The sequence below is a fragment of the Malaya genurostris genome, chromosome 2, assembly GCF_030247185.1.
Source record: "Malaya genurostris strain Urasoe2022 chromosome 2, Malgen_1.1, whole genome shotgun sequence".
Classification (NCBI taxonomy): domain Eukaryota; kingdom Metazoa; phylum Arthropoda; class Insecta; order Diptera; family Culicidae; genus Malaya; species Malaya genurostris.
Genome location: NC_080571.1, coordinates 18,596,056 through 18,611,071, shown reverse-complemented (window position 1 = coordinate 18,611,071; position 15,016 = coordinate 18,596,056). Strand labels below are relative to the sequence as shown.

Below are 15,016 nucleotides of genomic sequence, written 5' to 3'. Positions count from 1 at the left end.
GAGTTCGAATCACCCCTAGCCGCTTTCAAACACTACACTGTGATGTTTTAAGCCCCCTCACCTACCAGCATAAAACAACAACAAAAAAAAAAAAACAAAAAAAAACTGCCGGTAAAGCCAACTAGGATCCAACAGTGACCCCTCCACGATCAAATGTCGACTGCAATATAACATAACCTCCAAATCCAATGTTATAAATAGATTTGTAAAACAATCCTTTTCCCGACAACAATCGGTAATAAAACTGTCACCACAGTGTGAAACAAAAACAGAGATCAGATTTTTAGTGTAAATAACATCGATCTATCGAGGTCCCGCCAAACGTCGGAACGAGATAGTGTGCGTTCTACTAACCCGTTTTTGCTCTCACTCACTCGCTCGCTCGCTCGCTCGCTTTTATCGCGATCTGTCACCTTGTGCAAACCAAACCGTGTTTATTAGGCCCTGCTGTTCCGGACGCGTCCGGATCACCTTTTCATTTCGGTGACAGACCGGACAGTAGCAAACGGGGGGACGGGGGCTGTGCTTTCTTTGTTCGTTTGTTAGTGTTTGTGCATTGTACATATAACCATTAATCCTAGTGTTTCTTTTCTTTCCACACTCTCTTTTACCCTCTCACACGTACGTGTGTGTGTGATTGTTCTTCCTCTCCTTTTCTCTCTATGTTTTAGCTACTAATTTGAACTAAAGTTCGATTGAAAACAAACGTAAAAGTTGAAAATGAGTTAATTGAAATAGCCTAAACACTCAAAAAAAATAATAATAATCAAAAGGTGCGAAACAAAAAGAGAAGAAAACGAGAGTCGTTTACTCGCCAACTCATATGTGTGTTCGTGTGCTCGATGCTGCCGGCCTGGCGCCAAAGGCGCTCCATCGGCTGTTGTGAACAACAACAAAAACACCATCAACAACAACAACAACAACAGCAGCAGTCGTTCTGTTTATCCGTTCACTACAGAAAAGTCTAGCATATATCAGAATACACATTAAACAAAAAAAAACAATTAGCTGTCCGTCAACGGCGGTGCCTCCGTGCGTCCTACGGTCCGTGGATGTGGATAATGATGTGTAAGAAAAGTTTTGTTATCTTATCTGTATGATAGCCGCCTGTCAAAAAAAAAGGAAAAAACCGAAAGTACCAAAAAAAGAAAAACGAATAGTTTCATTGTGTTTTAACTGTATTCTCGCTCATACTGCATTGTTTGTTGTGATTAACGTGAACAAAAAAAAAGCAAAACACACCAATACACATGCCCATACTGAGAATACAGCCGCCGACGAAGATCAAACCTCTAATAATCTTTCTCTTTCGTTCCATTCAACTGCGAATCCAAAACAAAACAAAAAAAAACAAATAATAATCATGAAAAACCGGAAAATTGTGTGTATGTGTGTGGGCGAACATGAAATCGAATGAAAATCAAAACTGAACCCGTAACACTCGTTCGATTTTCGGTGTCACCACGAAACCCCCGGGGAATAATATGGCGACTACAGCGAAGCAGTCCTCCGCTTCGTCGCCTTCGTCGAATGTGCGCGGTTTTATCGTCGAAGGTCAACCGAACCACCATCTTCACCTCCATCAACAGCAGCAGCAGCAGCAACAACATCAGCAACAGCAACAACATCAGCAACAGCAGCAGCAACATCAACAACAGCAACAGGAGGACCTCGATGCGATCGCGAAGCAGATCTCCGATCACGCCGAAGCGATCTACCAGACATGGAAAGCCCGTGGCCTAGCGCCAACTGAGATTCTCAACTGTCAACTGCCAACGGCAGACGGCGAGAATGCGTTCAGTAAAGCCTTGAGTCCTACCGGTACTACTACCTGTTCCGCGTCGCCGACGCCAACGTCGGCCCAGAACGCATCCGCTTCCGGGGTAGCCGAACTGCTGGCGCAAGCTCCCGAACTTTCCAACAATAGCCTCGAACAGCTGGTCAGTTCGTTTGTGAACGAAGACAAGGCCCGAATCGCAGCGCAGAAGCAGCAGCGAACTTCCGGGCGACCTGCTACAGCCGGATCGGCCATTAAGAGTGTGCTACAAAAGTTTGAACAGAACGGTGCTCAAAATTTGAACACTTCTCCGGTTAGCAAACCCAACTACAACCGACCCGGAGCTAGTGCTAGCAAAGTGATCAACAACAATAACAATAATAATAATCACAGTACGCTAAACCAGAACAACGTTCCAGATGTGCTAAAAGATACGATCGTCGAGAAACCTCGCGAGAAACCTCAAACTCCGGTCAAACCGGAACACTTGTTGAACCATGTTCCTAGCTGGCCGCTGAAGAACCGTGTAGTGAAAGGTCCAGCAGGTCAGCAAAATAATTCCGATAAGGCCAACAACGTAAACCACCACAACCACCACTACATTGTGTCTAGCCCCAACAGTGGTTCCAGTAACAACAACAACAACAGCAACGGTACCAGCAGCATCAGTAGTAGTAATAACAGTAGTAGTAATAGTAGTAATAGTAGTACTAGTAGTATTAACAACACCAATAGTAACAGTGGCCTTAGTAGCAACACTGGCATAACCGGTTTTCGCGGTAACAAGAACACCTCCAACCTGCTCGAAGAGGTAATTCGGGAGGAGGAACGCTTAATAAACGCACTCAAAACGGGAACCGTACTGAACAGTAGTGACAGTCTACTGCCGGAAGTGATCACTTCCACCCTCGGGGATCGTGACGTTCCCGACTACGGCTACAGCAGTCCGGCGTCGGACATGGTGACCACCGCGGCACTGATTGCCAACACCAACGGTACCACTGGCACGAATGGCACCAACGGCGCCGGCGCCGGTGTCGACGGCCAGAACAGCTCCGGTCCTGCCGGTGTTAAGCACTGGAACGGGGTCCCGATGAAACCGAACCACATACCGATCCTTAGCCTGCACCAAATCCACGAACAGCAGAAGCTGTCGACGAACTTTACGCGCAATGTTGCCACCACCAGACTGCCGAAGGACTTTGGCCGGCTGACCGGAACGGAAGACAAAAAGGACTTCCAGGCGAAGACCATTCCGAGCCCGATTCGGCCGTTCCTGTCGCGTGGTTCGGTGGCCGAGCGGGTGCTGATCTTCGAGAAATGCCCGGAGAAAGCTCCACCCCGGGAACGACCGAAGGAACCGGTGAAGGTACAGGTAAGTGTTTTATTTTATTTATTATTGTATTTGATCCTATTTCACTTGCGATTGGTCGGGGTTTATATTCTACACAGTGACGATTGACCTATTTACATATATTACTAAAGGAGAAAGACACCTTGCAAGCGTATGAGTATTGCCAACAATGTGTGCGTAAAAACAAATTCCTGCGCTTTTTTTCCTGATTTTTATCAATAAATGTTCCATATAGTTGAAAAGTAAACAAATCAGTCCATTCTGTTTAGAATTGCGATTCAAGAAAAGTGAAAATCTTAGTCTAAAGCGCTCCCGTTTTTCAGAAAACTGCTCGAGAAAAATTATTTTAGTTTCAGCTTACTTCCACTAACACACATGATTTGCAACAAACACATTCCTATGTGGATTTTCTCGTGCAGAAATTATTGCGAAATAAAGATTTACGTACCTTCTATAAGTAATTCCGCAAAATAGGAACCTTAAATTTAACACGTGAAAGGCAATGGATATGGAATGTTGTCGTAAAACTATTTATTTTACTGGAAAACTGCTTTTGTAACAGAAAATATTTAGTAATATCTAATACAAATGCTTCGAAGCAGTGTAGCCAACTTTTTTATTAGGGAATTCAATTTTCATTCGTAAAATGTAAGCAAGTTTCCATCAAACATTGATGAAAAATTGATCAAAACTGATATTTCATCTAAAAAGTCCGGCTTGACATTCGTTTGAGAATAAATTATTGCTAAAAAGGATTGTATTAAACTCAATCGTTCAAGCCACTTTGATAAACTGGTCGCACTGCATATTTAAACATGTAGATCTATGACATGCGTACCAAATAAAATGTACGTAATACACAAATTACCAACACAAGTAAACTTGGTTTACATTTGATCCTTAAATAGATTCAAAACTCAACCATAGAGTAAATGTAACTAAGGAGAGACCATTTGTAAATATAAAGAACTATTATTATATAAAGAACATTACAACTAGGTTTTTACCCGTTGTTTAGTTTTAACCATCACCTACAATCTACAGCTTGTAATTTGGGAAAATATGCCACAGTTTTTATACCAAGCCGCGATGAAGTGAATATACCGGAAATCCAAAATTTAAGATTCCGCGGGGCTAAGCCGAACTATAAAACGGGACTAAACCGAATTTTAAGATGAGCGCGAAGAAAATAAAACCATTTTCGAATGGATTGTCAGTTTGTTTCAAGACTATTTGATTATTTCGCTATGAATAGTGAACCTTGTTTAGCCCCACCCATGTTTTGTCCGGTTCAGTCCCGCAAAGACAATTCATTTTTGAAACGAAATGATAATTTTGTTTTTCGCGTAGTCGTAAACACTCCATAATAACTTAACTTCGCACCTTTTAAAAGCACTAACCAAACCGTCGTTATGATGTATTAAAATCAAATATTACAGGCAGTAAAAGGAACAGAAACACAAAATCTCAAATCAGCGACTGATGGCAAAGCAGAAAGTGAAGACTTTAACATATTATTGCTTAATTTGTCGAGCTGAATCGAACCCGTGTTAGTATGGCCATGAATTAACTTGACGAACAAACTGGTTCAGTTTTGAGCCCAACTTTGAAGATTTTTCACGATTTTTGGTATCGTCTTCCTTTAAGACGGTTTGAGTTTTCGAAACTTTTCACTTTGTTATAATTAAAATTTTAAAAAAATACTTAAAAATCTGTAGAATACTGAATAATTCCTATATCTGGTAACCCTGAGTTCGAGTCCTGCCTCTGGGTGTATCTTATTCCCATGCAAATCATCTTTTCTGTGAATTTTCATAATTCGACTTCTCGATTTTTCGCTCAGTTATTACGAAAACTGGGATTAAAACAGATGTTTCTTCACGGGGCCGTCAGCTCACAAATCGTATCTTCATCCATTTTTTTCTATCTTCGTTGTTGGTATTATTGTTATTGTATTTATTGTTGATATTTTTGGGTGTTGTTTGTTTTCTGTTGTTGCGGTTTTGTCTCCTTAGTGCTTGGGATGTTAAAATCGTTGTTGATCATAGCGGGTTTGCCTTGTTTTACAATGCACATTTTTCTAAAGGCATGATACCGTTGACTACAAAGCATTTTTTGTGTCAACTGGTCAGTTCGTTTTACCTCAAGTTCCCTTTTTATACTGTACTTGCAGAAGAGCAAATAAAGTGTTTCTGATATAAATAAAAAGTCTAACAGATCGATTGCACATAGTTTTAATTTTTCGGTGTACCGTTTTACCTTTTTCTTTTCTAGTTATAATATTCAGTTGAAATATGACCTACAATCCAAAAGCAGATCCAATACGATCTATCAATAATGGTTCATATTACGTACAAAATATCTGTGATCCAATTAAATACAATGGGAATGACAGTAGTAGCCAGTTTAACCCGTTTTACCCTAATTTATTTCATAAGTCTATTAGTTTAATTTTCGCATTCCGAAAGGAGGCTGATTGCGGTTGATGAAAATCGATTGATATTATGAAGAAATACCTAAAAATAAGATTACAAATGGATGCAATGACCGCATTAATCTTGTTATACCGTTTTACCCCGTTATTGAATTTTAACCCGATTTCCGGAATAACAAGGAAATATGTGCAAATTTACTAGTAAATGCGCACTCAATTTTCTCAGAAATTCATTAACCGATTTTTATAAACTAAAAAGCATCTTGAGATTCTTTAAGAAGTCCCCGAAAAGTTGATCCAGATTTGACTTTCGGTTCCGGTATTACAGTGCGATTAGCGAAAATTTTTAATTTCATGAGTATTTTTTCACAAGTTATGGCGAAATAAGGTGCACATTTTCATAAAACTTACTTAATTCATCTAGTTTGCAGATCTTGTTGGTTAGTGAATATATAGAACTACTTTGGGACTACTAGTCCCCGTTTTCCGCTTCCGAATGCACCGATAACAGCGAAGAAAAGTTTCGAAAACAGAACTCATTTCGATTTCTCCGCAACACTAAAACCGATTTTCACAAATCATGATTCAAATTAAAGCTCTCATTATCTTAAAATATACTGTGCAATTTCATCCAGATCCGACTTCCGGTTCCAAAACTTTAGGGCGATGAGTGTCAAAATATTTAAATCGCCATTCAAAATGACAATGCAAAACTGGTACGCGTCGGCACGTGCGGCTTTGCTCCGTTCACAGCGTGCTTTGTGCAATTTTGTATAGTGTGCGTGGTTGCCACGTTAGAGTTGATATTTTTCAGGTGAAAAAAATGTAAATTTCTAATTCTTTTAATCAATTTGCATCTACTTGTTAGTGTTATTACAAGATCATAATAACGATGCTTCTCTATAAAAGTACACTTAATACCTTTCTCAAAATTGACTAGTGAAAATTGGTTCAGAGTGCTAAGTGTTCTATATCATTCGACACAGTTCATCGAGCTAAGCAATGTAGGTGCCTGTGTGTATGTATGTGAGTATGTGTCAAATATTATCATTCATCAAATAAAAAATCTCGTAGTCCCACAGGTTGTTATTGAACTTCACACCGTCATTTAGAGCGACGATGCAAAGAAGGGTAAAATTCTTCTAGATTTGGCTTAACCCTTAATTGCATGATTGTCCAGACCACGGGAAAAATTCTAAAAATCCCCCGACAAAACTATTCCTTCAGGGGTGCTAAAACAGTCGGCCTCATTGTGCATTAAATTGTCTGAATGTCACGAAAATCAAAAGTTTATTTTTTTAAATTATTAGTATGATATGTTACAAAACAACAAAAAAAAAAAAAATTCATGTTTTTTCATAAGTATAGAGCGCTCCTGGATTTTTTTTTGAAAATAGCAGAAATCGACTGTGTGCGCAATTCTAGTTTTGTGTCAAGTAGATGCGTCTAACTTCTCTCGATATGATGAGAATTCTATGAAATTCTTTTTGTTAGTTGAGAATGCGTCCCACATATGGAACATCATGCAATCGGTGAAAAATATACATTACAACGCTTTGCAGAATTTTTTGAAATGTGTGTCCCATATTAGGGACTCAATGAAATTAAGGGTTAAAACTGATTCTAGTTGTTGGCATTATATCATTGCACGTTTACAACTTTAGTATAGCATCGTTAATGTAGAAGCACATTAATTCAACATGCTTTAAAGCAGCGTGCATTAAAATTGCATTCAAAATATAATGAAGCATTATCTTACAACAGCTTTTTGTCATGCTATATATTGGCATTGAATGCTATGTTTTATTGCAATCAAACATAATCGATAACAGTACATAGAAATGGAATTTCTACATTAAATCAATGCATTAATGTTAGGGAAACGGGTATAGCGTGATGGGTTAGTCGATGCCTTTCACGCAGCCCACCTGGGTTCGATCCCCAACACCGCACATAGGGTCAGAAAGCTTCTTTAGCCCGAAGAGGTGAATGACCTTAAGGATAAAACCTCTATAATCGAAAAAAATGCATTAATGTTGAAAAAAGTAGAAAAATTTAGCTTGGTTTACAAATATAATAGTTGTCGGTAAAACAGAAGTAAAATGTATTACCGACATTCACTTACATAACGCAGATAGCGGAATATGTACAGATTTATTTACAGAGAAGAGTGTATAGGCTACCGGACTACAAATGAATGTTACCGTGATTATGAATGCAATTAACATGTTACACACATATAACCTATTATTAGTCGTATAAGTGCCAATTTCCACTTTATATTTGCATTATAAAAGTTCTTAATATGTTATGGCATTTGTAGAGAGTCGCACTAAATTTATATAAGGTGGAATTAATGTAGGTATATAATGCGTTGTGGTTACTTTTGTATATTAGTTACTTATTAAAAGAACCGCCTGCGGCTATACTGGTTCCAATTTTCCGGTTCCAGAAGTACCGGAAACAGTGGTCAAAAAGTTTAAAACGAGTCTCACTCAATTTTCTCAGAGATGATTTGATCGATTTCCACAAACAGGCTCAAACAAAAGTTCCTATAGTCTCAGAGGTTGCTGTTTAATTTCATCCGAATCATACTTCCGGTTTAAAAAAATATGGGGAAAAGTGTGTTTAAATCTTCTAGTGATATTTTTGGAAATATAGGTAATATGAGAAAGGCATCATTACACCACTAGGTGAATTGAAAAAGGTTTTTTTTCAGAGTTTTCCAGTTAGTTTTCGAAGTAAAGTCAGAAAAACGAGAATTGGAGCGAAACGGACATGGATAGTGAGTTTTGCGGATTTTCTACCTATCATCAATCGATTATACGATAAATTTTTCCATCAGAAATTATAACTTTGATAATATTCGAGTCACGTTTTTGGTCGTTTTTCCCCACTGTGCAATGGTTGCAGTCAGTATTTAGAAGAAGTCGAAGAATTTCCTTTTTCGGTGAAATGATATTCGACGGAACGCGATGTTTGGCGAAATGGACTCAATTTTTTAGACGAAACGGCTTCTGGAACAACGATTCCTCCCGGAATGATCCCTGTTATTGTGAATGAAAAGAACTGCTTCATTTATGATATCGGAGTGAATTTTTAGTGAGTTCAGCGCGCAAAATTTGCACGAACAGTCGTAAACAAGATCGAAGGAACAACGTTTTTTTGGCTTCCGATGCGATTGGCACTTAAAATCTCATCGCGAAAACTTGAACTGTTAAAGTAATCAATACCTGCAAAAGTAAAACCAATTTACTGCCAAACTGACATCGCATGCACTTGGTATTGTGGAGAGAAGTAGAAAAAAACACGCAAACAACAAGAAACGCATTAATCGCTACGTAAGCGTTAGCAGACGGCCGTGGTCCACTGAAATACCATTGCACGGCCGCGGAGCGCCCCGAATAACCGCGCACATCTTCGCGGCCACCGCCGCACAGTGGTTCGAATCAATAAAAACGTGGACATAAATCAGTAGCTGCCAAACCGTTCTTTTAATGCATATAGTTCCTTTGAAGAAATTATTTACAAATATATACCGCGTAATTTGATCCTATCATTAATTGTTCATGGCCTACTTTGACAAAAAATGTAACCATAACTTTTTTTTCTGAAGAGATAGAAATTTTTTTTCTTCTACAAAGTTTTAGAACTATTAAAAATAATTTACTTTGTCAGATATACCAAAAGTCTAGGTCGCACCGTTTCGGATATACAAAGCGTTTTTATGGCAACCCCCTTAAAATCAGTTTTTTATTCATAAATTGTTTCGAGTTATTTTGTTATGCATACTTTGTTTGGAATAATTGTAGAATTTATAAAATCGCATATTTTTGTTGAAGATAGTGCATAGGTTTGTTATTTCCTGGCAAAGTTATGCAACATTTTACCTTTTTTTTACCTAGGATAAAACCTTGCACCGAAGCGAAATATGCAACTTTATGCAGCTGATTTTTACAAAATTTGTAGGCAAAGATGTGCCCAATATCATGAAAAAAAATCTAAGTGGAACTCGGTGGAACTTTTTTTTTAGGTCTTTTCAAAGTTAGTTTTAATTACTGAATTATGGCAACCCCCTTAAAACTAGTTTTCTAGTCATAACTTGTTTCGAGTTATTTTTTTATGCATACTTCGTTTGGAATATTTGTAGATAATATAAAATTTCATAATTTTGTAGAAGCTAATGCATAAGCTTATTCTTTTCTGGAAAATTTATGCATAATTTTACTTCTTACCTAGAAAACCTTGTGCCGAAGCGAAATATGCAACTTAATGCAACAAACTTTAATAATACTTATAGGAGAACATGTACCTTATCAAATTTATTTTCCAATGAGAATATCTTGAGTAATATTCGTGTGACTCATTTTCACCTTAACCATGAATGGTTAAGAAACAGAGGGCGCACAATAGTCCAAAACTGGAAAAAGACGGTCACAAGTCTGTACAGACGTTCACTGATTTTTAAGAGCTAATGTGTCTTCGAAGAAGTTTTACAAAATTATTCCACAACCTAATCAATCAACTAGGTAGTTAATGTTACCTAATAAATCATTACAATATGTCACTTAGTTGCATTGCATTCGATCAATCAGTATCAGTCACGCTATCGTCCGAGTTTTCCGTATCGCTAATTTCTTGTTCTGCTGTAAGTTCTAGCATATCAATTGCTTCCAGTGACAATTTCTTTCCAGTTTTGATAGGTTTGTAACAAATATTCGAAATCAGTGGGTCAGACGGTACTAGGAGTCTACAAAAAACATCTGTCATCGTTTTTTCACGGCTGTTTTTCCTCGTGCCCAAGTTTGGATTTTTTTTATTTGTTTATTAATTTTTAACTTTTTTCATTCAATAAACTATAAAGGTTGTTTTATGGAATCGCTTATTTGAAACCTAAGAAAAAACCGTACATTCATGCCTTTGACGAATTTTTGTATCTTTGTTATATTTTACAGGCTGTTGAAAAAAGGCTTTGTGAGAAATACCCCATGGATTATTACTATATATGCTACGCACGTATGCAAATATATGAAAGATATTTCTATCCTATTTCCGACTACCAGTCTGGACGCGCGTAAACACGCATAAACAAGTTCATGCTTGCACGCGCAACTTAAGCAAATTGTTGCGATTTTTATTTTGTTACTTTTTACAATTGACAATATTAGAATAAATCTAAGTGGAACTAGATGCAATTTTAGGCCTTTTCAAATTTTGTTTTAATTATTGAAAATCCGAAAAATATCAAAACTTCAACACATATTTAAAAAATGGAAAAATGTTTTCTAGACAAAATATGATAAAGTATTGTTAAAGTACAAACCTTTACGAAGAGATTTCATGTTTAAACGTGTAAATAAATTGACTTATCGCGAAGCAACACGATTTTTAAGACGAGATGTTGATCGGGCGACGCTCACTGCAAAAGTGAGGTACAGAAATAGCAGACGCGTGACGCCCTCTGTTTCTTAACCATTCATGGTTTCAGCATGGCCATAGTGAAAATGAGTCACACGAAGAGTACTCAAGATATTCTCATTGAAAAATAAATTGGATAAGCTACATGTTCTCCTATAAGTATTATTAAAGTTTGCTGCATTAAGTTGCATATTTCGCTTCGGTACTAGGTTTCCTAGGGAAAACAAGGTGAAATTATGCATAAATTTTCCAGAAAAGAATAAACTTATGCATTAGCTCCTACAAAATTATGATATTTTATATTTTCTACAATTATTCCAAACGAAGTATGCATGAAAAAAAACACGAAACAAGTTATGACTAGAAAACTTGTTTTAAGGGGGTTGCCATAATTCAGTAATTAAAACTAACTTTGAAAAGACCTAAAAAAAAGTTCCACCGAGTTCCACTTAGATTTTTTTTCATGATATTGGGCACATCTTTGCCTACAAATTTTGTAAGAATCAGCTGCATAAAGTTGCATATTTCGCTTCGGTGCAAGGTTTTATCCTAGGTAAAAAAAAGGTAAAATGTTGCATAACTTTGCCAGGAAAGAACAAACCTATGCACTATCTTCAACAAAAATATGCGATTTTATAAATTCTACAATTATTCCAAACAAAGTATGCATAACAAAATAACTCGAAACAATTTATGAATAAAAAACTGATTTTAAGGGGGTTGCCATAAAAACGCTTTGTATATCCGAAACGGTGCGACCTAGACTTTTGGTATATCTGACAAAGTAAATTATTTTTAATAGTTCTAAAACTTTGTAGAAGAAAAAAAATTTCTATCTCTTCAGAAAAAAAAGTTATGGTTACATTTTTTGTCAAAGTAGGCCATGAACAATTAATGATAGGATCAAATTACGCGGTATATATTTGTAAATAATTTCTTCAAAGCAACTATATGCATTAAAAGAACGGTTTGGCAGCTAATGATTTATGTCCACGTTTTTATTGATTCGAACCACTGTGCGCCGGCAGGACCGGATTTGGGGCGTCCGGAGAGAAAGAGATAGCGCGCGAGATACGTGCTGGTTTGAAGTAGTCAGTACGCGCCGTGCATACACTTTTAAACACTGATAATTTCTCTAATTGAATGCTCCATCGAACGTAAAACGAGCGTTGGCCGCAGACATAGTTGAGCCCAGGATCCGATGGAAAAGGAGAAGGAGGAGGAGCAGAAGGTGGAGCCTTGCGGTAAACGTTTGGAATTTTTTCCGATGAAAGTAAAACTCTGTTTTCTTCAGCGGTGGTGCGGACTTTAATGGCTATGCCGATCCGATGAATGTTTGCTGCTGCACGGCACTCGTTTTTTTTTGGCGTAACGGTGGACTCGTTTGGCACGAAACCACGCGTGGTCGTATGGTGAAAGGTTGTTTGGTGTTGGCTCACTTCCACGGGGAACGGCGTCGTGCGTAGCGAAATCGTACTCCCGGTTTAAATATGTAAAGCACTTTATTTTTTTTTGCCACACAATTTTTCATCTATTGGCCACTAGCTGGTTGTTTGGATATTTACTCTTTTGTTGTTCTTTTTTTTTGATTGCAGTATGCCTGTTTCATTGCGCGAACCGGAAGTTACGTCGGTTGCGTCAGGTAATTGAGCTTGTGACTCAATTTCCGAGGTTGCCCGTCCGTCGTCCATCGTTAGCGCAGCATTGCTCTGACCAATTTGTCCAGGCCGGCAATTATTGCGAGTGTCTCGCGCTTTTTTTTCCTCTCTCTCTCTCTCTCTCTCTCTCTCTCTCTCTCTCTCTCTCTCTCTCGGTAAGAGAGCCCGAATCGTTTCAAGTCGCGCACCGACAGCCCTTGTATGGAGAAGTGTTCAGCATTGAAACTTCCATAAAATTTAATTACCTCGATTTACACAGCCATCGGATGGGACTGACTGGTCGGGGTGATATCCCTGCTAGTTCAACCAACCGGACAAATCTCAGACCTTGCCTCTCGGTTGTTGCAAGCAAAAAAGGGAAAATCTTTCGAATCACTGCAACCTTCTCACGTACACATGTGCTCCCCGCCAAATAAATAAATCGACTACGATATGAATGAAATGTACCTGAAACCGTGCAAGTAAATGTTTACGTTGCTCTCCGACCGGCCCGGCGCTGTTTCGAGTTACGTTCATTCCCACCGACAAAAAAAAAATAGCAATCTTCTAGCCGCGGACTGCTTGCAATACCGGTTTGGCTCGATCAGCACTCCCATCAACAGTCCCTTTCAACCCTTTTCGTTTCCAACCAAGATCAAGACATTCTTCTCCTTGATCTATCATTATAGGTACGTACACTTCTGTTGTGGCCCTGTCTCGTATGGGTGACGTATTTTACCTTTTGCTAACTGTGAGACTAGTAATTTCAACACCGTCCAAGCTTTAGACTTCAGGGCCCGTCACTCCCAATATCCAATTCCAGTTTGCAACAATATAATGCACGATGTGTGGGCTTAGGCTGCATAATTTTGATCCAAGGGGCTTGGCTTTTTAGGTTAGGTCAGGTCGGTTTCTCCCGGGATGGTGCGGATATCAAGTCTTGCTGGTTAGCATGACCGGTTTGACGTTAATAATATAGTTTATTTGTTTGTTTTTTTTCTCACAAAATCCATTCTACAAATTTATTCCTTGATAAAGTGTTCATTTTTAAAAGTATTTCTAGTGCAAATGCGACAATTTTATTTACCGTTTTTCCCTAGTTCTAGACGGTGTTCAACACAATGTTCATCGTTATATAAGTATGCGCCGTAAAGCTTGCTTCATTTAGAATTGGAACAAACTTTTGCTCATATTGTGGCGCTCCTGGTGGACGGATTTGGAGGTTCTTGGCGCCCACGTGTCGGGAATTTTGTCAGCTTCACGTATTATTTTTGACATTCCGCAAACCGACTGTACTTTGTAAACAATCAACATGGAAGCCGAAAGAAGGGAAAAAATTGTGCACAGTTATTTGTGGTCTGCGTCTAGGCTAGCTAAACAGCTAAAAATTGGCCACAAATACCGTATGGTGCGTTATCAAACGGTATAAGGAAACATTGACGACGATTCGGAAGCCTCAAGCCAATCGTCGGAGTGGAACTGTCGACTAGGGATGTCCGATATCTCATCGATACTTTGAAGTATCTACACGGAACGACCGAAATTAGCTCTGCGCGTAATTCGTATTACTGTTTTTGAATTAGTTGATTTTAACAACAAAATTTCCAAAATAATTATAAAATTAGTTAAAATTGAGAATTTACTTTGCTGAAAAAACTCTTATTTTTAGAGAATGTGTTTAGTTGGTGAATATCCTGGACACAAACCAGCAATATTTCAATCCAACACGAAATTCTCATTGACAACTAATTTTGTTATTTTTTCAGAGAGAATGAAGAAAACAGTGATTTAGAAGAAAAAAATTCAAAAAGATGTTTATGTTTCGTTTATGTTTTTTTCTCCAATACAACATCGTATTTATACCTGTCAATATAGAAAAGACAACCGCGTCTGAAATTTTTTCGGCAGTAGTGTGCCATCTAGTGGCTAGTAGTCATTACGGTGTTACCGTTTCGGTGACAGGGCGCCATATAGCTGCAGATTGCAGAAGCCAATCCAACCATTCATATTGGTTGAAAACAACATTTTATTTCTTTAATTCAACTAAAAAATTAGTTGAATGGAAATGAAATGTGCCTTAGCTAAGAAATAACAGCACGTTTAATTTGTGAATTCAACTAAAAAAATAGTCATTTCAACAAATATTTTATTATTATTAAGGGAATGAGAATAAAAAATCTAAATTAGCAAAAGTAAGATTTTTTTTAGTTGTCTCAAAAAATAACTAACTAAAATCAGCAAATCAACTAAATTTTTCGCGAAAATGTTGATTTCGGTCGTTCCGTGTATACTTTCTTTCGAGAATCGGGCATTTTTGGTATCGATATTACATCAGAGTGATACTGTTAGTATCGATACTTTAGGTCTCGATACTTACAGTATCGCAACAGATTGAA

At 37.9% G+C, this 15,016-nt stretch overlaps 1 protein-coding gene across 15 annotated transcripts in view; it reads left to right on the top strand.

The window, feature by feature from the left end:
• Nucleotides 1-15,016, top strand: part of LOC131428271 (uncharacterized) — a 209,690-nt gene that overhangs the window by 117,700 nt on the left and 76,974 nt on the right. For 7 of the 15 annotated variants that reach the window (XM_058592076.1, XM_058592074.1, XM_058592080.1 and 4 more), the window contains 2 exons: nt 672-1,068; nt 1,498-3,152. In XM_058592076.1, coding sequence (XP_058448059.1) covers nt 1,053-1,068; nt 1,498-3,152 — 1,671 coding nt within the window. In that variant the 5' untranslated portion in view covers nt 672-1,052. Of the gene's footprint in view, nt 1-4; nt 340-671; nt 1,069-1,497; nt 3,153-15,016 lie in introns of those variants that run through there. The other 8 variants (XR_009229359.1, XR_009229358.1, XR_009229360.1 and 5 more) reach the window with 2 other exon arrangements.